At 33.4% G+C, this 27,402-nt stretch overlaps 1 protein-coding gene across 2 annotated transcripts in view; it reads left to right on the top strand.

Moving 5' to 3' along the window:
- The first annotated feature begins 1,588 nt into the window (after positions 1–1,588).
- Positions 1,589–27,402, top strand: part of LOC111516422 (uncharacterized) — a 36,087-nt gene continuing 10,273 nt past the window's right edge. The window contains exons 1-4 of one of the 2 annotated variants that reach the window (XM_074182935.1): positions 1,589–1,727; positions 22,832–22,925; positions 24,987–25,131; positions 27,161–27,283. In XM_074182935.1, coding sequence (XP_074039036.1) covers positions 25,077–25,131; positions 27,161–27,283 — 178 coding nt within the window. In that variant the 5' untranslated portion in view covers positions 1,589–1,727; positions 22,832–22,925; positions 24,987–25,076. The remainder of the gene's footprint in view (positions 1,728–22,831; positions 22,926–24,986; positions 25,132–27,160; positions 27,284–27,402) is intronic. The other variant, XM_074182936.1, reaches the window with a different exon arrangement.

Genomic DNA, 27,402 nt, shown 5'->3' with positions numbered 1-27,402 from the left:
GTTCTCTTTCAGGCTCTTGAAAAAAAATTGCCTCGTCATATGATAACCGTATTTTAACAAATTTGACAGGAATTAATCACAAATGAAATGACTGATGTAGTTGAAGTAACTGTTACGTTTGGTTGCTTAACGAAGAACAGTAACAGTTCATATATCAATAATTGGTTTAGGAAAGAGCATTCGACAGGTTGTTCCAAAAGTTTTGTCCGTTTCAATGTCGTGTGTTTTTGTAGCCCTATATCTCAATGAATATTTATTTCACTGTGTAGTGGTGTATACTGATCGATGGAGAATTTTGTACTCTGTTCATTTTTTTGCCATTTGTATATGGTGTTTGAGCGATTTTTGGCTAATTTTATTCTACAAACTCAAATTGAACGCTGCCGAAAGGGCCCGAAAAATTAACCTGCCATTTGGCAATAATAGTGTTAATGAACGTACGTTGCATTGTGAAATTTCGTTCTGGATATTTCAGCCTCGAAAATGAGCCTCGAAGTGGTCGACCTACAGTAATCCAGGACGAGGATTCGAGGACCCTGATGGAGACTGACCCATCACAAATGGTGCGTGGGATAGCGGGAGAATTGGACGTCAGCCCCCATTCGGTTTTGAATGGTTTAAAACGTATTGGGAAGGTCCAAGAGCTCAAACAGTCTCCATCGTCCACTTTCATCTTTGATGATGACTTTTTTTCATTCTGACGAGTTAGAAAGTATTCAAAAACCAAAGTCATCATCTACTTTCATCTCTGATGAAGGATTTTTTTCGTTAGCATTTGCATTCACAAATAACTTAAAAATACATAATAGTTTTGAAAAACAAAAAACACGCTCCAATCTGGCAAACAACTCCTAACCAAGTATTTATAATAATTGGGTTTTTTAAGCCCATTTGTTTCAATATAAAATATATACACCGCAGACAGTGTGGTTGTCTCACTTGCTTTCACACAGAGCCTGTGTGAAAAAATTCTTCAATCCTGGCGATCCTGATCAGGATAATGAGGTAAACTGTTGAAATTTTTCTATTGTCACCAATTCTCAACGAGTGGACAAAGTTAAAAAATGAATCTGTCTGTTTAATGTTAGTCAAATCGAGTCCAAAAAAAGTTGGTTACAAACAAACATACAAGTGTAGCAAATAAAAGTGTGTTGACAACAGGCCACAATACCGAGCCTTGAGGCAGTCCTATTCCGACTGACATTTATGTGTTTCTTTTTTCGGATTCAAGTAAATACCCATGAGTGGCAATCATCTGAAATTTTCCCTTTCTTCCATTTCATCTCCCTATTTTTCAATCCAATTTGCAACTTTCTCATATAATTTTCAGCTTCTTTACATCTGCTTCATTTCTCAAATGTTTATATTTTCAATTGTTCGAAATTGTTTATCAAAAATATTTTGTTATTGTGAGAAATACGTATTTTAATATATTCCTCATTAATATTTCAGTCATTTTTCACCACAAACATTTTTCGTGGCATGAATAAAAAAATGTTCAGCAAAACTTGAAGTGAAAATTATGAATTTTCAAATGTTATGAGCGCGAATTTACAGACCCCTCCACTTTTTCGTCCTATGATCACGTACTTTGTCTATGAATGAATGGCTCTGAGAGAGTAAAACCGATCAGTCGTGTGCTACCACTTGAACGTTGAAGTATCATATCAGTGCCGCAGTGAAAAGCGCGAGCTGCAGGATCTTTAAATTGACTCAGAAATATTGAGGTACGTTTTTAATTCCATAAACCTCCGCTGATATGTTTTTTATTTACAAAAAAAAATGTTATTAATTTTTAAACCATTTTTCATATCAAATGATAAATATTTGATATGAAATCGCACTTCAAAAGGTAAGACCTCGTTAAACTTTGGCTTCTCAAACCTTCTGAAAAAACTATTCGCCATAAAATTGCTAACATTTCCCGAAAATGTAAATAACAGTTTCACTTAGAATTTGAAATAGTTTTCATTTTGTCATCAACTGATTCATTTGAAAAAATGACAAATATCAAAAATGAGATACTTCAGAAAAATTTTGAGATACAGAAAACATACGTACATTTCATCACTATTTATTCTGATAATTCCAATTCAGTTTGTTTTCACATATATGGTTTGTAAACAAAAAAAACACCACCCCAGAAATTTGTAATGTGGCGATGAAATTCATATTTTTCACTCAATAACAAATTGAGATTTACTTTGCCACTCAAATAGATTTATATCACACTAATTTGTAAGAAGTCTTACTGAAGCAGTTGGAAATATTTTTGAATGCGTTGCTGTGTAATACGTTTTACAGTAATCTGTACCACATTGAATGTGCAATTTTCTGAAAATGATTGAAATCCATCAAATCGGGATTAATTACGAAAAAAACATTCAAATTTGAGACACAAAATCTAATTGGGAAAGAAAAGTTTTGGCATTCTACTTCCCCACAAAAAAATGTGAGGGTCTTCCAAAGGAAGATTGAGAAGTAGAAAGCCAAAACCTGCATTTTCTTAAAATGCATCTTTCCTAAAGATACAACCCTTTAAATTTAATCAAAATTTTATGTTTTGAAAATTTTACTCCCAACAGAAAAGAGCTTGTTTATTGTAAAAAATTCTCTCTCTGTAGAAATTCTGAAGTCGCCGTTTTACTAACAAATTTGAACCAGTAAAATAGTTATCATTATAAAAAATCACCCCAAGAATAGAACTTAGGCATCGCTAATGCAGTTAACAGAAATTCAATCTAGAAAAAGATTCTACTGTTCCTTCCACAGCAGCATATTAAAAACTGATTGTAGTTATTTATTCATATACGACTTTCTCTGTAAATTGAACCTTTTAAACCACGAGTCTAGTTACTAAGAGAGAACTTTTCTATATCAGTAAACATAAATTGTACATTAACTTTGTCGAATGATAAAGAACACTAAAATAATAAACTCTTTTCCAATCGAGAGTACGGTTTAAATAATCAAAATACTTATACATGGTTTTCCACAATGTTCCTCTATGAGAGTTATATATGAAGTAAAATATAAAAGTTTGTTATGGACATTTGACCTAATTACTTTTCATTAATCATTCAAATAAATCCGAAATTTCGGAAGTTCATTTCTGCAATATCTTCATTATTTGCTGAAATTTCATAAATATGTTCATACTGTCATCTGTCCTGAAAATGTTTAAAGAATTGATAAACAGGATGCAGCTCAATTATACAGGGAAAAATACAGGGATCTGTATTTTTCAAAGAACTTTTTGTTTGCTATTGTTCTTACATTATTGAAAAATCAAATCAGTTCTGATATTCATATTCTCGAAAGTCTATACCTCTTACAATCAGGTTATGAAAGCAGAAATCAACCTGAACTTGTTTTTGTATCACAGTGAATTCAATTTCATTCACCAAATTAATTTTTGAGATAGTCTGTTTAGATTGAAGGTGTCTTATCTTGATGTTGTCAAGAACTTCATTGACTTTGAGATGATCGCTTTGTTGGAACTGAATTCACCTTATTAGACAATGAATAGTGCAGTGTTCTGTTGAAGATAAGAGTCTTATTGACCAAACGTGCAGGTCACAGCTGATGAAAAAACTTATACCTATTGTTAAGTCAATGGATTCAATAATGAGAAGTGAATTTTTTTGTGGAAAATACCCTCCTTCACTTTTTTACATATACAACTATAATAGACTTTACAAACAGGTGGCATGTGAGTTCATTATCAAATAATTATACAAGTACAAATAAAATTCCAATTACTTCCAGCAAAGGCTAGAAATTGCACATCAAAAGGTAAGATCTTGTTAAATTTTGACACTGAAGATAATTTTGTTGATATCTTCAATATTACCTTTTCGTTTTCTGTTTTTCAACATGATCGTCCAATACTAGGAATACTAGGTTTACTTTTCGTCAGTTATCTGATTCCAAAAATGATATTTCTCAACCAATATGAAACAGTTAGATGAACTACTACTTCGCTGATGAATGCTAGTAGCTGAAAAAATTGGTCAAAAGTGACTGGTCAAATTATAATAAGGAACCATCGATAAACGGAGTAGTCCGCTATGTCTGAAATTTCGAAACAACGTCGATCATAAACAAGTCAGTGAAATTGGAACAGTATCGCTTGATCTGTGTTATTCTTCTTATTATAAAATTGAGATGAGGATAATAGCCTGGCATTTCGTAGCAGGACCAGAAAGAAAGCTATTCTCGATTACATTTACCACAGAAATCGTTCAAGCCTGGAATCTTTCTGCATCAGTACTCAAATCGGGTATTTCTCGTGTCTGAAATCAAACTGATCGCAGTGAATATACTGGAACCGTCAACCATATACGGTGGTCTGAAGATATGTTTAAGAAACACTTCACTGTGAGATTTCCACCAAACAGTTTTACAAAAACGCAGCACGTGTTTCGCTATACAATAGCTTCTTCAGGCGGGTCGATCTAAGGATATCTCCGAAGATTCGGGAATAATAACGCTGTATGATTATGAAAATTTGGATTCAAGCATATCTTGCTTCAATTCTGGTTGAACTGAAAAAACTAGAACAACTGTTTTGAAATTCATTCGCATTATATACAGTGCATTTCTTTAATGCCCCCCCCTTTATTTGTTGAACGGGTCAACTCAAAAAATTAAAATTTGGGATAATGAAATAAATACATGAATACTTTATTTTGAAGTAAAATTTACCGATGAAACTTTCAAGATGGCGACTGTGCGCCATCTTGGAAAAAAAATTAAATGGAAAGGGGGGCCTTGTGACACATCTTTTTGAAGCTCCTGACAAATGCTTCACAACCCTAGAATATAATGTCAATTTCTCCAACTATTACAAAATGGCGGAACTTTTGATAATTGCCTGAATACATTGGCATTTAACTACATAATATGAGGTAATAAGCTTGAGGTGAGTTCAGAAGATGCTCAAAATGGTTGCCTTGAACTTCTTGACATATGAACAGTCTATCCGAACTTTTTTGAACACAGTAACGTCGATATCTCTAAAAATAATTATTATTCTCTGCCATGTATCCAATATTGAAACAGGTTCAGTTTCGTACACCTTTGACTTCAAATAGCCCCATTAAAAAAGGTCAAACCGTGTCAAATCTGGCGAGCGGGCTGGCCATTCTGTAGGACCTCGACGGTCAATCCAACGACCGGGAAAAGTAGTATCCAAATAGTCTCTTACTTGTCTAGAGCAGGGGTCTCCAAACTACGGCCTGCGGGCCAAATCCGGCCCGCTAGTGTCATCAATCCGGCCCGCGACAGCCAACGATTTACTGTCATCAATCTGGCCCACGACAGCCAATGATTAACTAATTGTTGTTACTATTGCTGTTGTAAACTGAAGAAGAAAACACAGAATGATAATTACTCGGTTTTATTTACTTGCAAGGTAAAACTTATCGACAGAAATGATGACAAAGAAAACTTAACTTAAGTATCTAAGTTTAAGCATAATATTAACTAACAAATAATTGAAATGAATCACAGTAAAACAAAAACACTAATAAGATTTATGTAATTGTGATTTTCCACCGACAATACTTTGTAGTTGTGGATCAATTTTACTTCTACCAATTATCAAAAGAGATTTAAGATGCTCATCGGTTAATTGAGATCTGTAAACATTCTTTGTGTACTTCATCTTGGAAAACGTTTTCTCACACAAGTAAGTAGTACCAAAAACATAAAACAACCCACGAGCAAATTTATGCAAATTATCAAATTGTTCCAGTGGAAGACTCTTATAAAATTCCAACAGAGATGAATTTTGATATTTGTTCTTAAGCATATCACTACACCGTAAATCAATAATTTCCATTTGGACTTCCGGAGCCAGGGTTTCAATGTCAGAATCGAAAGGATTTTGAAAAAGCTTAATTTCATTCGCAATGACATCAAAATCTGAAAAACGAGTATCAAAATTTATCTTCAAAGCACTCAAAGTTTCGATTGCAAAATTGACGGAAAATTCAGTCTCTGTAGTGGGGCTGAATATTTCACATGTTTCATGAAACATTTTTTAAGTAATTGCGATTGAAATAGTATTATTTTCTGCCTGAAGGATATGATATTGGTGTATAAATCAGGGAGAAGCTGATTTTCTCCTTGCAATCTCAAATTCAGTTCGTTCATATGATTTGTCAAATCGACATAGAAGGCTAACTTCCACATCCATTCACTATTTTCTAAATCGGCAAAAGGGCGCTGCTTCTCATTTAAAAAAATTTCGATCTCTGCTCGAAGTTCTAAAAAGCGCTTAAGGACTTTCCCGCAACTAAGCCAGCGTACGGCAGTATGATATGGTAAATCATTTTCTCCAATCTGTTGAATAAACTCGCGGAATTGTCGGTGATTCAGCCCAGTGGATCTGATGAAGTTAACAACTGATATGACTGGTTTTAGAACTTCAGACATATCCAAACATTTTCCGCACAAGGACTGTTGATGAATGATACAATGTAAGACTAATGGTTTTGAACCACCATCATTTTCTACAGCCTTTGACACAAGTGCAACCACTCCTTTATTTTTACCATACATAGTTTTGCCTCCATCAGTTGTTATAGATTTCAAATTTCTCTATCGAAGGTTTTTTTATTAATGGCATTTTCAACTCCCTTAAAAATATCTGCCCCAGTTGTCATGCCGTGAATACTATCAATATCAAGAAGTTCTTCATACACTTCATAGCTTTTATCTATTCCGCGAATAAAAATCAACACCTGAGCAGTATCTGACACATCCGTTGACTCATCCAATGCTAGAGAAAACCACTCATGATGTCCATTTTTGTCAGACAGTTGAGATGATATATTTTCTGCGATGTCTTGCACCCTACGAGCCACGGTGTTTGCTGACAAACTGACACTTTTAAATAAATTTATCTTTTCGGGGCATATTTCTTCGGCTACTGCAATCAAGCATTATTTTATCATTTCTCCATCGGTGAATGGTTTGCCACGTTTTCCGATTTCAAGAGCCACATGAAAGCTGGCGCGAGTTTCAGACTCTTGTTCAGTATTCGCTTTGGTAAACAAAGATTGCTGCGATTTGAGTCCGCGTTTCAAAGCTTCAAATTTTTCCTTCTGCAAACTTCCTGTATACTCGGAGTAACTTTGAAGATGTTTCGATGCATAGTGTCATTTAATGTTATAGTCTTTTAGAACAGCTATGGTTTCATTACAAATTAAACATAGCGCCTTATTACTGGACTCAATCAAAATACTGAAAGTTACATTTTTCTTGGAACGTTCTGCATTCACTGTCGATTTTTCGATTCTTTTCCATACTAACAAATCACACATAAAAACAATAAGTCAAATCAAAATACATTTATTGACGGGTGTTACTTTACTTCACAATAGACAGTTTCGCTTCCTTCGCCTTTCCTACGCAGACTAACTCGCAGTTGCGCCGCTAGGCGGTAGCTGAAAAAGATAGTACATATTTCTAAAAATATCGATATTAATGTGTTTGTCTTCAGGAAATTATTAAATATTGCGCTATTTTGTAGTAGGTGGAAATATTTACTTCATATTCTAGGGTTGTGAAGTATTCGTCAGGAGCTTCAAAATGATGTGTCACAAGGCCCCCCTTTCCATTAAATTTTTTTTCCAGATGAATCCCAGTCGCCATGTTGAAAGTATCATCTGTCAGTTTCACATCAAAATAAAGTATGCATGCATCAATTTCATTATCTATCCTAAATTTCAATTTTTTGAGTTACCCGTTCAAAAAATATAAGGGAGGGAGAACTTGGTGAAATGCACTGTATAGTATCTTATGCTCAGAGTGTTCTAATAAAAATCTATTTTATTTATATCGAATCAAATACCACAGTTGAAAGTGATGTAGATGTCCTTAACTTTCATACTCATCTGAACTCGTTTGAACAAATCCATTCCAGTTCTGTTTCCTCTAAAAGCATAGGTGTCATTTATTATCACATATTGTCATAGCATGTGCTTTGGTCCTGTTAGTTTATTGGAACTAATTGGAAAATTAGTTTATGGCCACTTAAATAAATCAGATGTTATCTTGAGCATGAATTTGACCCTTGCAGGATTTTCTACCCAAATTGAAATTTGTGATGCTAAACGGTTTCGCATCAAGATTTGTGTGGTTATTTATGCTCGTTGTATCAATGATAACGAGGGCCATATTTTTGTACAATAATGGAATTGGCTTACAAGATATACAGTGTGGATGTGAATAGAACCCCCCTCAATATTTGAACGGAACAAGATAGTAAAGTAGGACAAAATTTGTATGAAAAGGAATAATTTTTAGTACTTAGTCATACTATTGGACCTATTTTTCTCAAAAGTTTGAAGCACGTACGACAGAGAGTAAACTGGTCAATAAAGTAATGAAAAATTATGAGAGAAATAAAGAAAATCATTCCTATATTATTAAAAATTAACGAACAAACAACATATGAGTGAATGAATGAAGAAATCACATAAAAATGGCTCAACATCCGGATCAATTCGTCCATTAATTCATTTTCAGATACTCAAAAAAAGATCGAACAATAACATTCGGATGATTAAAATCAACGTCAAAATGGACTATTTTATTTCAACGCAAGAATCACAAAAAGAAGATGATCACAGCATTCTTGTCTATACTCATGCTGTAGGTGTAATTACTGTTTCGGAGGGTACAGACTAATAATTTACAAGTGTTAATTATTCCCTTTGCAGTATTTTATCTCACGGCGACGTCAACTACAACAGTGTGTTACGGGAGATAAAAAAAGAAAACTTTTTTGCCTCATTACATAAACAAGTTACTGAAATGATTTCCATAAACTACTGTACCTCAGTGGCGTAGTTGAATAAGTAAACTAGGTTAGGTTAGGTTATTTTCAATATTACATTATTTTGACTACAAGCAAAATTGGAATCGAGTTTTTCAACTTCGGATTTTTAGTAATTCCAATTATATTTTCGTTTGTTGTCGGTGGTTTACCTGTAGAAAATAAAAGTATTATCATTACTATAATTACGAATTCTCATTCAACACTTCATAACAACATTATAAACAATCACACCTTACGAAGTGAGAGATAGAAAACATGGAAAAAAATTGTGTGTGACACCTATAATAACATTGTGACCATAGTATCATCTAGTCAACAATGCCTAATTCAAAACCATCGAAAATAATCACTAATTTTGAATGAAACATTTCTGAACGCGGTTTTGAATAATTGTTGTATGTATATACAATGTTATATATAGGCAAATATTTTTCTTGCAATGCTCTTAGGAATTTTGTGGTCTTGTTATTTCATTCATTCATTTTTCGGCCATATAATCTACGTTCCTTTCCATTTCACACAGCAAACCCTGTTCCATGAATATATCAGTTTGAGGATTTGTAAGATATTCTTAACATCTATGTTGAAAGACATCTTTCAGAAATGTTCAGTCCTTTCAGTCTTTGGGTATAAAGATACAGGACCCAGTAGGTGACATTTCAGTACGAATGAACATAATTTTCATTGAATATCCATTAGTACTAGAAGAGTATAGTGCTAGAATATATAAGCCAAATTCGTCAATATTTCCTTTAGTGAAAACATTTTTCAATGTGTCAAAAATATGTTATGAAATGAAGACTGAATTGAAAATAATTTGAAAATATGGGACTGACAAATGATATTATTGCAACTGATAGTTGCAATAATATCATTTCTGCTAGAAATTGCCACTCTTCATTTGTCAAAACCACTCCTGTCACCAAAAGTTATTTATTTCTCAAACCAATCACAGAAACTGAATCATCTTTTACAGTCTAGTTATGCACAAACTGTTCAGAGTTGAATAAGAAGTTGATTGAAGTAATCAATGATTGAATGTTTGGAAATCTATCAAACTTATACTGTAATTTTGAATCTATTCCAAATATTAATATCTTCATTTTTCTATTTCTCATTTATTCTATATAGATGTCTCTGCGAAGTTGTGTAATGTTAAAAAACAAGATTTTCAATCAGTATCATATTCACATTCAGTCTAGAGTACAATTTTGAAAAACTAATTTTTGACTGGTTCATTGACTTATTTGGAAATATATTATGGATACGCCACTGATTCGTTGAAATATCAAAAGAAATATAGCGTTTGTGACACTTTCGCTTATCTTTTACGGCGTTTTCACACTGCCACGGCTGTTGCATACCGCTGAAATGATTATAAACGATTGTGAAAACTGCAGGAATCCTGATAACTCCAATAAGATTTAATGATGAAGTATGTATGTTTTTTTCTGATTGACTCAGCCGTTACTTGATGAAGATCCATAGTAATTTCACAAATCACATGTTTCGCTATCACAGTACCAGTAGTATGTTGAGAATATTTCAGTGTGTAAAAATAACACATGAAAATTATATCTACATGAAAGGAGAAAATACTACGGGAACATATAACTATAATTAAAGTGTGGCAAAATTAATAAGCTCATCAATTTGAGAAGCAAAAATTTTAAAAATCAGATTTCTTCGGCAACACTGCGGGAAATATCCACTTTCCGGACATTTTTACATTGATAAACTAGCATTTTTCCGGCCTAGTACAGGAAATACGTTTTCCCCGGACTAGGCTAGGAAGAACCACATCGTTTTTGTCATTGTAAGTATGAAAATCTTGATGCAGTTAATTATTACCATAGCGGCGAAATAGCGACTCACAGATGTTTGGCTTAAAATTAGTTGGGATTTTGATTTTTGAGAGTTGGCGTAGTTTATGTTCGCCATTATCGCAGTTAACTATGGAAAGCAGCAGCAATAGTGACTTTTAAAATATGCCTTACGAAATTTCCGATGCAGCAGCTGCTGCTACAGGACAATTATTGCCTATTTTCAGTGAAAGAAAATGCTGAAGGTAATTTTAACAAAATACTTTGATTGTAGAATATAAAAATATCAACTAAATTTGATTTATTTTTAGGTAATAACAATTATTGAGTCATTAGATGCGTGTAGACGGGAAGAACCAACAGAACTGTCAATTTATTTAATGAACCACATGTTGCTTGTGAAAATATCAGATTCTAAAACACACATTGAGAAAACTTTTCTTGTAATTGGGCAAGAAAACCTGCTGTTGTATATGCAATATTTTTCTTTTCGGCCATCCCATATTCCACGTAACAGGTTATTTGATAATTACAAAAAAGAAAAATTTTCGATTCGGTCTGTTGGTAAGCACAGTTGTGAAAATCACAGGCCATAGTTTTCGTCGAACTTTAGCGACATTATTTGCTGATAACGGTGAAAACATCACAAAATTGAAAAGACACGGTGGTTGGTAGTCTACCAATGTCGCTGAAGGATATGTAGACAATTCACTCACGAACAAAATCAAAATTGACAAGACCATTCAAAAATTATCAGATGAAAACAATGTAAAATAAAAACTTTATCTTTTTGTTCTGACTGCCAAGTATACCAAGTACTTAAAACAGTTTCAATCCTTTCAATATTAGCAATTCATATAAATAATAATACAAATATGAATCCAGAATATTTCTGTTAGTCGACACAGTTTTTTTGGACTCGCAAACTATTGTATAGTCGTCCAAAAAACAGTATTTTCAGGACTTGTTACGTAAATAACTATTAAGCTATTCATTTGAAAAAGAGGAAATTGTGAAGGCCTCAACCGCATCGCAAACTTTTGTGGTAAAGCACTTCAATGAAGAAAACTACTAATATTTAGTGTTATCTTTGAATTTTCAGTTGCAGAACATTTTCCATGTTATGAATTGCTCGTTGGCATATAAATATTAGGCTCATGCATGTTACTTTGGTGATGACATTTACTCCAACATGCCAATTATGCATTATCAACTACGAAGAAACTCAGAATGTCCAAAGGGGACAGACAAAAATACGATCGACTCTCAGAAGAGAAAGTTCTCAGTCTTCAAATAAAAAATGATGGTATTTCAGACTTATAATCGTTTTGTATCGAAAATATAGGTAGGCGTCCAGTCCATTAACTTCATTTATTGCCCTGAAAAAATCTTCCATAGTTTCGGATTTAAACCATTCGTTTAGTAGGTGACCACAGCTAACACCACTTGCAACACGACAGCTATATATAGTACCTATAGTGTTCTCGAACAGTTTATGGCTTTCTTCAGGCCTAATACGCATAATGGGGATTACTCCAATGGGCTCATAAATTACAAAGAACTGGGACTTTTCTTATGAGAATTGTTGAGATTCATACATAAAGAGTACATCAATATGCATGCATATGAGTTATTGATTATGACGACATTGTTGAATTTAAAGTTTCTGCTGGTGGAATGTGAGAATTGCTTGAGAAGTATTATTTTCACGGAAAGGTATTTCAACTACAGGATAATGTATGACGAATTATGAACAGAGGACTCTGTAATTATGTCCTCAAATGGAAATTCCTCACGATGAAGTTTTTGATTGAAAAAATTGCAGATACTTTTCCAAAGATACTAATCCAAATCCTTTGATAATTGGTAATTCTACAACCAGATGCGTAGATAGAGATGATTACAGATGAAATCAGTTTTATTTGATGAATTGTACCAAGTCATATAGAAAGGTCTGTAGATATAAAACAAATAACTAAAATATAGAGATGCAACGGTAATTTAGGTAATTAATTGCTTTATTTCGTTAGTATAACTTGAGAAATACAATCAGTAATCACACAATAATTCTACAACTTAGAAAATGAATTAGTACCCATACTGCACTAAGCGCAAATTATGTTAGATGAATACTAATTTCTCCGTATCAAGAGGTAGCACGTGGTTTCGCTGGTCTTCGCAGATAAGGTCAGCTTCAGAAAAATGTTTTTACTTTTCATACTGCTGGAAGATGGTGAACGACAGATTTTGGAAAACTTTATTAAATTTGGGTAGTGTTTAGCGTTAGCTGCCTACCAAGAATAATATAAAAATCACTCTCTGTCTATACTTTCTATGGCCATTGCTTCAGATTCGAGTGTATTTGACCAGAATCGTCTTGTCCATAGAAGCTTCGTCTAGGGACGCAGCTGTCTCAGCTCCATCTGAAGGCCTTCGGATAAAAATAACACATCCACTATCGAACGGACGACCTCGTTGAATTCGTCCACATCCAGCCTGGTTACTGGCGTCTTTCAATTCAATATTTATTTGAACCCAACGTTATTTTAGAATACATCACTCTTTTGGACTCCGGTCACGACATCCACGTGTCATCTTTGAGGGCGGAGGGCACAATTGGAGAGGAAGTCAATGAGAGTCACAATTGCCATCAGTTCGCACTGACTTAGGATAAAAACAAGCTCACATGCTATCGTGTTTCTTCACGTTGAACCCGGCTAATATTATTTCCATTCGCTACCTCATCAAAGCAATCCCATAACGTGTCATGAGCTTTGCGAGATACCGCTGACTCTGTCTCTTCTTCCTCAAGTTTGTTTTGAAACTCGGGTCTAGGTAGGTTGCAATCAAGTAGTTTGAGTCTTCACTCATGAAGTTGAAATGAGCTTCTAATTCAGCTTTTCAAGAGGCCCGAATATGTGATAAATTAACGAAAACATCCGTATATGACAACATTTTTCTTTGTGGAGAGTTCTTATTTATATTAATTACTTTCAGAAGTTTCCCACATTTGTTGTGTAATAATGGAGGAGTAGAAAGTCAAAAAGCTTTTGCCCAAAGAACATGAATAATATTTCCTGTTCTCTTGGTTTCCATTTCCAGTGCAGTTACAGATTCAAATTTCAGCGTCAATATTTACTTTTTCCTATTATTTTTCATTTTCGCTTCATCTAGTAACTGGGCCAATTATTTCATTCACACTATCTCTTTGATTCTTTCAAATATAAATCATTTTTCACGAAGGAATTTCAATGATGTGCCATATTTGCAGAAACTTTATCAATGGTTACGTTTTCCTTGTCTCTTGCGTATTAACCCATCAATCATCTAAAACAAATCAATAGTGAATATCCACAAACAGATTTGTTGGTTTCCATATCAGGATTCGGTCTGAAGACAAAGAAAGAAGTTCCATTCATGTGTCAAGACTTCCCAGAAATTCATGAATTTATTTTTGCCACAAGAATGTCATGAAATTGTAGTGAGTTTTTTGTTCAAAATCAATCGAGGAACGGCTACGATGAATTGAATGAGCAAGCTTTATAAATAATCCAAATCCTTATGTATGCACAATATATTCCTTTATTCATGTTTACTCGTTCATGTATATTTTATATTCTTTTTTTGCAAAGAATAAATTTTAGCGTCTATTGTTCCTCATAAAAATAGAAACTCCAATACAGTGATCGTCGATACGAAGGTGTTCTTAGTTCCACAAAAATGGAAAACGCATAAAAACGATACACGATGTTCACATAGTCTGATGGTTTCATTCGAGTTTTTAGAAAATCATCATTTTTGTTCAAGTTTGATATTTGTATCAGATTGAACAATTGATAAAAACGTTTTAAAAGGCAAGATTTTTTACATTTGCACTGAATAATAATAATTGTCAATTTCGCTTACATCGACAAAAAATCAATTGCATTTCTTCTGGACACACAATTGCGGTAAAAAAATTACCTTCATTTCCAGCTAATGAGTGGTATCTGCTTAGATAAATAGTTGTCAGAGACGGTAACTCTTTCTCGGTATCTGATGCTATAAAATTATCAACTTATTGAACTGGCGGTTTATCTACGGCAATTAAAAATTATGCCGACATTACCGACATCCGAGTTAGAAGCACATCATGAATTAATCATATCCAACTCCAATTCTAACTAGGCTATTAAACGTTTCTTTACGACCATACGTCTTAGATGCGTGGAGTATGTTGCTAAAGATTTGATTACAGGGTTTGTGAATATTATCAGTTTTTCCGAATGGAGATATCCGATTTTATTGTTACCTCGAAAAAAAAGTAATTTAAAGGAATCATTACCGTTGTCTAGAAGAATTTATCTGAAAATATGAAATAATATTTTTAAATACACACAATACTTCAGAGATTATTACTTCTCAGTGCTCTAAAACTCTACACTCTTTTACCTGGCCAATTGAAGAGATTTGATATCAGGGAATTAAAATAAATATATTAAAATTATATCTGATAGTCAGAAAGTTTTGCTTATCGGATAAATTCTGCAACAGATCAATTTTAGTCATATTTTTTTCAAAGGATAATTAATTACCAATGAATGTTTTTTTTGACGTATCATCATTATTATTCATTTTTCTTTTCTTCATGTGAGCGTTTTATTATGGATTTTCTTTCATTATTTGTACAATTTCATATTTTTTGACGAAGCCAACAAAACGAAATGAATAATGGGTACGAAACCAATTAAGGGCCTACAATTTTTTGGATATCGATGCCTACAAACTCATGGAGTCACAACTTTCATTTCAGAAAAACTTTTTTATTGCTCCCACAGACTTCGTACATACTTTTCATTCATTTGTTTTATTTTTTAGTTTCTTGTTTATATAAAAGATATATATAATTTCGAGTAATTTTTTAATCACTTCAAATACTGGCTAAAAATAATATGAAATACAACATCAGTCATCTATAAATCTAATAGGCGCGGGTCCAAATGGGATCCCTGCAGAACTTCTGATGTTACTTGAATTGCACTAGAAATGTAATTTTTAATTTCCACATGCTGGATATGATTTTAAATGTAACTGTAACAAATTAATGAATATCTCACATTGATAATGTCATGTCCAAAACAAAATGTTTTCAAAACAAGTAATAAGCCTATGTACCTACACAGGATAAGTTATGAAACTCGCCTTCTATCGATTACTTCTTTCAACACAATTTGCATTTTCTGATTCAGTTTTGACATATCCTGCATAATGTATAGGGTTTGTCGAACTTACAACAGAAATTATTATAATTAGATCACCACCTGTCTACTAATCTTTTTAAATCACGTCTGATATTCTAATAATAGGAGTTTCCCAAAATAACGAAGGTATATAATTAGTACAGGGTCTATTCAATTTTTACGCGATTTGTTTTGACGGCATAGTTTCTCTACCCGCATTTATTTCGTGGTTACTGTCACACCTTCATCACTGTTAACAAACCTGTAGTGTTTCTAGAGATTTTCAACTTTTTTTTATAGGAGTTTATGCTGGTTGATGTTTAAACTGAAATTATTTTTATCTAAATGGTTTTCTATAACAGAACTCACAAATAATCACTCAGTTTCTTCAAACTTTCTAGATTTTGATGAGCCCTTCATTATCTGGTTTATCTTTCATAGCAAAATATCTCAAATAATAGTTATCTGTGAGGTCTTATGAATTATAGTAGGATATCTACAGGAATATGAATGATAATGAATTTTCAGACTCTCATTATCTAAGATACCTGCAGATATAAAACGAAAATGAAAACATTAGCAATTAGCAATATTCAATGAGTTATTAAGAAGGCATTAGTAAATAAGAATAAATCAACTTGAAGTGGTGGAATTTTAAATCGTCTTACTTCAGAACAATTTGATTGTTTGCATCCTCAAACATCACAGCTCAATTTGACATAACTCATATCTTACGCGAAAAACTCCTATAGGAGACCTTGAATTATATAACTAAGCAATTCTTTCCACACACCAAAACTATAACACTCTTCTCGATGCATGTTTCACCAATCTATGAAATTAATTATACTGCAATTCCTCAACTTCAATTTGGCGTATTTATTTCTCACAGGATGAATTCATACTTTCAAATCAGTTACACATCAATAATTTCCCAAGTACCAATTAGTGGAAAATTATCCGTTTGGAATGCACACTTTTCGTATAATTTATTCTCAGTATCGTTATTCCCAGCTGGTAAGTACTTTTTCTGTCTCAAGTTCAATACAGTAAGAATTGTAAACAAACAAATGCGGCTTTCTCATGAAACAGAAGAGTCAGTTTATTTAGTTATTTACAAAATCGCCTTCCATGCGGATGTTGATATCACCACTAACAGAATACATTCTTTAACCCCTTCATAGCCATCTCGAAAGCTTTCGCCACAATGAAGAGTGTCTTACTTGGATAAAGAAACACAGTGTGCCCTTAGAGTCAATATTTATTGATTCACTTGATCTCATTTCAATGAAACTGAAAGAAATTTAAAAAAAGTTGTATCTCATGATTATAATGTTTCTTCTGAAACCTTTTCAGTATACTTTTTTTTTGAAAAATCTTCCTACCCCAAGGAACTTTGGAAAATCTTCTCTATATTTATCTCCCTTGTATTTGGTATCTTCTTTTTGCCAGCTTCAAATGACAACGAATATAATCTAGAGAGGAGTTGATATATTCTATATTGTTTTGTTTTCTTCTCTATTTCGTTTTTTATTATCCATCACTCAATACATAGTTTTTCAGTGATTTCCTCATTTTTTCTAGAGAATCCTGTAATGTATATTTCTATAGGACATTTGACAACGTGGCACATTGGTGGTCTTTGGAAACCTCCTAGCTAAATGGACTTCATTTTACTGTATTGAAAAAATCTGTTTCAAAATCTGCTTTTCCGTTAGCCAGCTGTCGCACCCCTACAAACGACAACCCTCAGAAGTCGAAACTTGTGCGAGCTAAGGACTAACGAGGCCTTACCTTTAAACGTGTGATCCCTAACACGGGTTGGAAGATAGCAAGTGAAAATAGATCGTTCAGCCTGGGGCTTGAACCACCTATATAGACAAATTGTGCTACAAATATTAATTTTAATAAAGTCAACAAGTGTTCAGTATTCAACCATAGTCATATAAAAAACAAATCAAAACAATTCTAAGGGCAGTTATCTGAATTCAACCTGAACATAATATATAGAGACGTGTATTTCCATTACTAATACCAAAACCTTGAATTTATTTATCACGCATTGGTAGCCTAATATTTGGTGATATTTATACGCCTATATTCGATAGAGATCTGTTGATTTCACCTGCCACTATAACACTTTAAACTTCTCCTGAAATAATAGATTCTTTCAAAAGCAGTTTCCATCCTTGAGTATCTTTCTAGGTTCACATTAAAGACTGGCAGAAATTTTATTCGATACTGCTACCCCTATGAGCGACAACCCTCAGAAGTCGATACTTGTGCGAGCTAAGAATTAACGAGGTCTTACCTTTTAAAGTGTGATTCCTAATATGGTGCGAGGAGTGTTAGGAGCAAACTTCTATAAATTGAACTGCTCCATAACAACCAATTTACTAACTAAAAAACCAAATCCACACCAAAGAACGTTAAGGAGAGCATTGAAAAGGCTTTTGAAACGAAAAAATATATTGAAAGAGATACATTTTGAGGAGAGAATAATTTTTGGAAAAGAAATGTTCAACATCTGTGGAATCGTCTTTCGAAAAAAGGTAGAAAGTAATTGATTTCAAAATAAACTCTTTGTGTGTAGATCATGCAAAGAAGTAATTACAGAATATCGTATATGAAAGAGGAAAAATTTCACTTGCATGGAACACTGCCACCCTCAACGGTGGACACCGATGTTTTGGAATAAGAAACTTGTCTTATTCTTATTGGTGTCTCTTCAGCATCGATCTGGAGAACAGTGCACTAAATCCATTCATTTTTCATCAAATGCCTTCTTGATAATGCTTCTCTCTTTTAGCTTCACATTCCAAAGTTAGCTTCTTGAGTTCGTTGTCATCACAGAGGTATAAATTAATGATTTCACTTCAGAATTTTTCAAATGAATTTCGTGGAGTGCAAAGAAAGTCATGAGGTCAATCCTAAGAGAAAAAATTTGGGGCTCTGTCTACCGTGACTCGAAAGTAAAAACTTGAACAAGTTAGAAAGGTACTTAGCTTACGTTTTTCGAAGGAGTTATATATTTGGAGGCTCCCAAAAACTGTCTTTCAACAATTATACTACTCAAATATACTAGTCAGCTCCAAGTAGAAAGTCAGAAACTATCAAAAATGTCATGCTTTCGAAAATCTCATGTGTTTTCCAAGATCTCTGTTTTGCAGCAACGTGTGTGATTGGTTGATGATGACAATGATCTCACTCTCTCTCTATCTCAGAGCTTCAGAGAAAGGACGTACTGAATAAAATTACTTGTGGTTGCTTTATTGAAAAAATACATAACTTCAAATTTCAATCCTTTTTTGGAACATTTGTATATGTCACTCTTATTATAAATGAATACATTTCCTCCAGCTCCAAGGCTATTCTCCAAAACAAAAAACAAAAATAATCACGTACAGAGGTAAAATCGAGGAAGAAGCTATTAAATGGCCCACTATATATTCCGCAGTAAAAGTATATTAACAGTTCACTTGGTAGCGATAACAAAAAATTTATTTTAATTACATCATTACACATGTTCCATATTTGGAAATTATTACTTCCATATGGGTACGCACTTTATACAGAAAAAACTACAGGCAATTTACAACGCATATTGAATTTGTCGTGTTCTGGCAATGAGTCAGCTGGTTATATTATTTTTGGTAATTAATAAAATATATATGACACCTTAAATAGTGGCATAAAACAGTGATATTTTTCGGTACTTATGAATGAAGAGAACCTAATTATGGAATCTCAGATGGTTTGTGTCTTATTGAGTTGCATTGAACCTACTGAATTTTATACAGGGCGGACGAAAATACCCCTCTCCCTCTAAACTTTTGAACGGGGCGAAATATCAAAGTCGGACAAAATGTGTTCCGAAGAAATAATTTTTAGTTCCCTTAGACTTCCCTCGACTTTTTCCAAATAGAAAGGCGGTTCTTGTGACCTTTTGTCCGGAAGGTATTTCAATTTTCTATGCAACGATAGTTTTTGTTTTAAATTTGGATAACTAGTTGCCCAGTTATTGGTGTATGAATGGGGAATGTTCCTGAATTTGGGTTATTACAGCAAATGCAAGTTTGAACAAAATAAAGTTGAGTTTAATTCATGAGTTTTTCAAATTCACTTCGAAAAGTATTCAAATTGATGTTTCAAATGTTGGGTTTCAATTTTCAAAGGGATTTGTTTCTGGTTCACATATTGACAACAGCGTCTATATCAAGTTGAAATAATTTATACGTACCTGGATATTCTACTTCAAAAAAGGAAAATTATCTTTATAAATCAACAATTAATGCAAAATATAAATTATAGTTCAATACCACCTCCACAAGCCACATAAACAACAGTTGTTTTGTTATTTATTTATATAAAAGAAGAAAAGTTATGTGCACAAAATGTCATATGTCACAGAATGTCGCGGAACTCGGAACATAAGTAAACAGAACAGCACGCCTCTGAAATATGTCATCTTTGTCTCATACAGGTATCCTTCATTAGCTATAACCGATGTTGCCAAATGGTGAAATAGAAACGAATCCCTTTAAATGTTGAATGCATTATTTCAGTCCTCTTTTTTAAGTATTTAAATAATTTTTTAAAGAAAAAGGTTGAAATGATAAGTATAAAATGCGTTGTTTTAGAGCTATTTTATGAAAACTACGTGATTTCCGTCAGGAGGGACATTCCCTATTGGAGCCTAGGAAAAATGATAATTCGTAACTTTGCAAACAAAAAAGGATTTTGCATCATTTTATTTTGTTTAAAATTTCACAAATGATTCACATCAAATCTTTAGAGGAAAAAACAGAAGCATTCCGTGATTTTCATGTGACAGATTTCCTAAAATCCAATCTGCCAAGAATATCTCAGGAAAATCGTTAAAAAAATGCAAATAACTGAAAGTGTTGCTGAAGCATGAGCTGTAGAGAGAAACCGTTAGTCAGACATAATCTCACAAATTTTTTGAGAAGGTGGCAGTCAAATTCCTTACAAAATAAATGTATGGGCAGGAATATTGGAAAACCGTTTGTTGGTCCCATATATCTAGAGGAAAATCCGACTGGTGGTTTATATTTGAAAATTCTTCAAAACCTCATCCACCCACGCATTCGAAATATGTGTCCAACGATCAAGATGAATTCGAAAATCCATTTGGTTTTGAACAAAATGGTGTGCCCTCACAATTTTCAGGCTGTAATTGATTGGTTGGATCAGATATACAGAGGCATGTGAATTAGAACTTAGGGTCTGTCAGAATGGCCTGCTCGTTCACTGTATTTGATTCCTATCGATTTCTTCCAAAATCATCACTTTTTCCAATAACCAGAAATGCAATAATCTTCTGGGACAATATGAGAACATACAGGAACTTAGAGGCAGAATTACCAAAACTTGTGCCAGCCAAAATGAGTTCGAATGTGTAAGATAAATAATAACCAGGTTGAATATTATTGTTCAGAGAATGTGTGACCCCTCCAAACCTGTGATAAATATTTCTTTGTGGTGGACTCTTCATTCCATAGTTCTTACCGCAAAATCAATTAGAAGAATATTTTTTTCTCAGAAATCCCTGAAAGATTCGATAAATTGAAATAAATAGCTGAATATAACAATTATATTAAGTGAAAAAAACCTGAAACGAAAATACAATAAAATGAAATACAAGTAACAGTTAAAAATTGAATAAAAAGAAATACAAATTGAAAGATTTCAAGCCAAGCTATGACTGCGATTGTTGTATCCTCAATCTTCTTAGGGTGATGACGATTGTTATTACTAACAATAAAAACGTCGTGAAATCTTTCTTTTCAATTCAATTTTCAATTGTTGCTTGTATTATATTTTATTGTAATTCCATCTCAAAGTTTTTTTTTTATATAACTATTATTTTCAGTTATTTATCTCAATTTATTGATTGTTTTAGGAATTTCATATTATTTTATATTGACCATAAAACATTGTCAACCACCACCTCCAAACAAAGAATACTATCGATCTCTTTCAATGAAATACTACAAAATCAACGACAAAAAGAAATTTTTATAATCATGATTTGATAATTTTCGTAACCATTAACTAGTCAATATACCACATTAGCAAAGTGGACCATAAAACGAATCACTAAGTCATGTTGGTGCTATTTATGGGAGTAATAATTTTAAAACAGCAAATATACCCTTCAGTCGCTTGTCTGTATCTGTTAATTGGTTTATTTGTTATTTCCTTTGAGGATGCCCTCGAGTTCCAGATGTGCGACTCTTAAATCTACCATGAGATTTATTGCCCATTATTGAATTACACGGTCTACAGAGGGGTTAAAACCTACGGCGTTTGTCACATAATTTAGAAGTTCTTATATAATTTAAAGGGCTATTTCAACATGTTTGTGGCACTTCTGGGATGCTATTCATAGTTTGTGAGTCGTTTTTCATTTTGGTAGTTTGGAAGCCGAAAAAATATTACATCCAACATGGCGAATACATTATTTACATAAATATAAATCAACGACAAAAAAATTATTAAATGTCAATTTGACATTTCAAAATATTTACTGGTGAACAATTAATTGGATTTTTCTCTGATTAACCGATCCCAACAAAGAATCAGGATATCAATTTGATTCTCATCTTTTTCCTAAACAACAATTTCAATGTGGAATCTTCACAGTCCATTTTTATCTTGAACCGAAAACTAAGAACATGTATCTATTAACGCCTGTCCCAGCACAATTATTAATTCAAATGAAACGCATTAAGTGTAGTCTTACGCATTTACATGAATTAGGTATTTTATCAATTCATCTTGCTTTTAACCAAAACGTGTCAAAAACGGTGCCAGCTTGATAATGGTTGTTTTCTGTATAATTCAAACAGCATAACATCATTAACTAAATGATAACACCATTTTCTAAACATTGATATAAATTATTTTATTTTCAGATATCATTCTACACATTCTACTCTATTTAGCAAGTACTGATTACAATGCATCAAGGCAACAAACGAAATTAATGGAGATAATCCATATTCATAGGTTTGTATCGATGTATTTGTAATACTAAGGTCAATAACCAGAGTTTTGATGATCCAAGACATACTTTTTAGAAATGAAAAAATTTCAAGTTCAAAGTTAACGAATGTAAATCACTTATAAACTTTAAGAAACTTCATTTTAAGTGAAGGCCAGTACAGTTTACCAACCAAATGTAAAATACTACCAACAAAAAACAATCCTTACAAAAAAAAAACATCTCGTTTGGTAATGAAATTTTCCAATACTTGATGAAATTCATAAAAATAAGAGTTGAAACTTTGGTGTAGAATAAATCCAATATAAGCACTTTTAACAAACACCCTTTCTTACGCGTGTTTCACTAAACAAGTTGAAACCTTCTCAACGCCTCATTTTAAGAATGACTGATACAAAAAAATCCAATCTACACAACTATTCATGGATTATACGTCATTTCTTCCAAGTACCACATCATTGTGGAATTTTTACTGAATAGTTCACAAAACCTCAACACGTGTTTCGCTAGACAATAGCTTCACTTTTTGAAACCACAACGCGTGTTTCGATATACAATAGCTTCAGTTTATAAAACAGCAAGACCTATTTTTCTATACAATAGCTTCATTAGGGGTGTTTGCTGAACAATTTACAAGACCGCAACACGTGTTGCGCTATACAATACCTTCCGTTTACAAAACCGCAACACTTGTTTTCTCTATACCATAGCTTCCTCGGATGTGGTTCGCTGAACAGTTTACAAAACCACAACACGTGTTTTCTTTGTATAATAGCTTCCTCGGATATGTTTCGCTGAACAGTTTACAAAACCTCAACACGTGTTTCACTATGCAATAGCTTTCTCGAGAGTGTTTCACTGAATATTTCACAAAACCGCAGCACGTGTTTCGCAATGAAATAGCTTCCTTGGGCCTATTCCACTAATCAGTTTACAAAACCACAACACGTGTTTTCTCTATACTATAGCTTCCTCGGATGTGTTTCGCTCAACAGTTTACAAAACCTCAACAGGTGTTTCGCTATGCAATAGTTTTCTCGGAAGTGTTTCACTGAATAGTTTACAAAACCGCAGCACGTGTTTCGCAATGAAATAGCTTCCTTGGGCGTATTTCACTAATCAGTTTACAAAACCACAACACGTGTTTTCTCTATACTATAGCTTTCTCGGAAGTGTTTCGCTGAACAGTTTACAAAACATCAACACGTGTTTCGCTATGCAATAGTTTTCTCGGGAATGTTTCACTGAATAGTTTACAAAACCGCAGCACGTGTTTCGGAATGAAATAGCTTCCTTGAGCGTATTTCACTAATCAGTTCACTAAACCACAACACGTGTTTTCTCTATACTATAGCTTTCTCGGAAGTGTTTCTCTGAACAGTTTATAAAACCCCAATACGTGTTTCGCTATGCAATAGTTTTCTCAGGAGTGTTTCACTGACTAGTTTACAAAACCGTAGCACGTGTTTCGCAATGAAATATCTTCCTTGGGCGTATTTCACTAATCAGTTCACAAAACCACAACACGTGTTTTCTCTATACTATAGCTTTCTCGGAAGTGTTTCGCTGAACAGTTTTAAAAAACCTCAACACGTGTTTCACTATGCAATAGCTTTCTCGGGAGTGTTTCACTGAATAGTTTACAAAACCGCAACACGTGTTTTCCTATATGAACGCGTCTGAACGAATGTTTATCAAGTATCGGCCAATTCCATAGTATACGTTTCTTTTTCGGTAGTTTGGACGTAGAAAAAATATTACATCCAATATGCCCTATTCAATACGCGAAATATATTATTTACATTAATATAAATCAGTAGTTCAATAAAAGATTATTCAAATGCCAAAGTTACATGTTGGGACTCTATGGATTACAATATAATTATTAAATCACCATCACTGATAAATTATCCTTCAGATTAGGAGGCAGTCGACTATTTTTCATCAACCCATTTTCAAAGAAAAAGAACATGTATGTTAGGTTATCGCATATACATTGCTATCTACTATCTCCTACTTTTTTGCCTGTTGACGTTCTTGCACTCTTAATTGTTTTTATTTTCCAGATCGAGTTCACTTACGACGACTAATTGGCGATAAACAAATGATGATTATCCATTAATGTGCATGGCGTTTCGCTCAATAGGCAATCGAGAATGTATTTTGAACACATTCTGGTTTTTCTGACGATATCGTTCCATAGAATCTCAGGTAATTCTTCCAATAAGATGGCGATTGAAACATTTTTATTGTGTTCGTGGTTTGAAATCGATCAGATTGTCAAGTACTCGATTGTGAATGACCTTGCCAATAGTAATTAATTCCAAGAAGTTTCCGGTGTTTTCCGATAGTCATAGTTGCTATTGCTGTAGGCTGCTTTGGTATAGGACTCGATAAAATTAATAATTATAATTTTATGCAAATAAGCATAGATACTGCGGATTGTTCCGATAAAGCAGAGTATTATTATGTATATATCATTCATGAACTCAGTGATTTAGAAACTATCTTTCAGAAGTTTCTACAAACAAAGCAGGGTATTAATTTCAAAACTTTCTACACTCAATATATCCCTTTCGAATGAGACAGTTTCAAGGATCATTCGATATTCAAGGATATTCGACCACCCGGAAGATTTTACATGAGGAAGATCCACTGGGTCAAATTTCTTGAAATAATCTTTGAAAAATAAATGGCAGGCATTCGTTTATCTTCCCAACTGAATATGTCACCCAGTTTTCGAATTTCTTGTGTTTTTTTTTCAATTTTCGAAACCCAAACGGTTGAAAAATAGCTCGCTACTTGCACCTTCATTCTTCAGATAGATTAGGAGTGTATAAATTGACTTGTGGTTCGTGTCCGATGTTTCACATAGGCCAAACTAGAAACACATCACGAGCACGCATAAAAGAACATAGACAGTTCCAGAATGAAAAAGTGAATTCAACGTATGGTACTCATCTCCTTTCGAAAGGACAATCATGAATTTATTTTCTGAACCAGACATGGTCTGGTACAGAAATTTTCAATATCTCATGAACGTTCAAATTAAGCTGAATTGAGTTAAATGCAGGGCCGTAGCGAAAAGAAAAACCAGGAGGGAAGGAATCCAAATGTTCCCAACCCCACCAGCAAAATTTCCCAACTTTCGAGAAAATGGAAGCCAAAGGATTAGTTACTACTATAATATATTAATTTTCTCACTTAGCTATCCAAAGATTGACTGAATGCTTATGCCCTTTAGGGTATGCACAAACAAAAATAAATTTTGGTAATTATAAAAACAATAATGGGAATTATTCCACTATGGAACAAGATTCTTGGTTTTCCATCATATCCACCATGTATAGGAATATTCAATACAAATGAAACGAAACAACACTTAAATAATATTGTGCTTATTGTTTTCTACTATTATTTTTTCTATCTTCACGGCCCAAAATTTCCCAACTTTTCCAAGTCAAATAAACAGCAAAAAGTTGGGAATTTTGTAAAATTGTTACATCAACATTTGTGAACTCTTTTCTCACTTGGGAGAAATTAAACTTTTTTGAAGTTTTCAAACAACTCAGAATTTCAAAGTATGGGATTTCCAAGTTATGCATGTTGGGAAATCCCAACCTTGTCCTGGTTTTTTCCCTTTCCTTATTACCTCTCCCTTTCTTTTCTCTCATTTTTATTTTTTTAAATTTTTATTTATTTTGTTACTATTATTTTTTTATATCTTCACTTTCCAACTTTTTCCCAAGTCGAAAAAGCAGGGGGGGAGGCTTCCCCTCCATCCCCCCCCCCCCATAACGATGGCTCTGACCAGATGATCATGCTTTGTCACCCTAGCTAGAATAATCAATATGGAATATTTAATAATTTATCAAGTGGGTTTTCACATAATTTCTGATAGTGAATGAGTATCAATTTTTTTCTGTATTTACCTGATTTTATGGGTTGATAAAATGATTGTATCCACTCCTCTCAGATAGTTCAAACCAGATTAAAATTAAATATCTGATCTGATCGTAGATCATAATAATTGTTTTTAGAATATAAAACGTTTTAATCTGAAAGTAGTTCATCAGATCGTTCTTGAGGAAACCATTGAATAGCGAAACCTTTGTTTTGAGAACCATCTGAAGTAAAAATCAAAATGAATCGTTTCAGTTAGGTTTAAATGTAGAATTGGTCTACGCATTCAGGTAGCTATAACCAGCAATTGATTTCCTCAAATTATAATATATTACAGGATCTCCTCTGAATGGTCCCTGCGCATCAGATGACGACTGTGGCACAATAGACACCTACTGCAAGAATCAAACGTGTGTTTGTGCTGAAAATTTCGGTGTTTGGTATGACAGCTGCGTACAATGTGAGTATCCCAATTGTTAGATAAGAAATCGTTCATATATGGGAGTAGTTTCAAAAAGATGTTTCCTTTGTGTAATTCATTGTTTATGTGAAAGAAACTCTCCTGTTTGCATATCTGTA

Source organism: Leptinotarsa decemlineata, unplaced genomic scaffold (assembly GCF_025532065.1).
Source record: "Leptinotarsa decemlineata unplaced genomic scaffold, Ldec_3_MD MMD2_tig00026330_RagTag_RagTag, whole genome shotgun sequence".
Lineage (NCBI taxonomy): Eukaryota > Metazoa > Arthropoda > Insecta > Coleoptera > Chrysomelidae > Leptinotarsa > Leptinotarsa decemlineata.
Note: the sequence above shows the minus strand (reverse complement) of the source record. Positions and strands in the feature narration are given on the sequence as shown.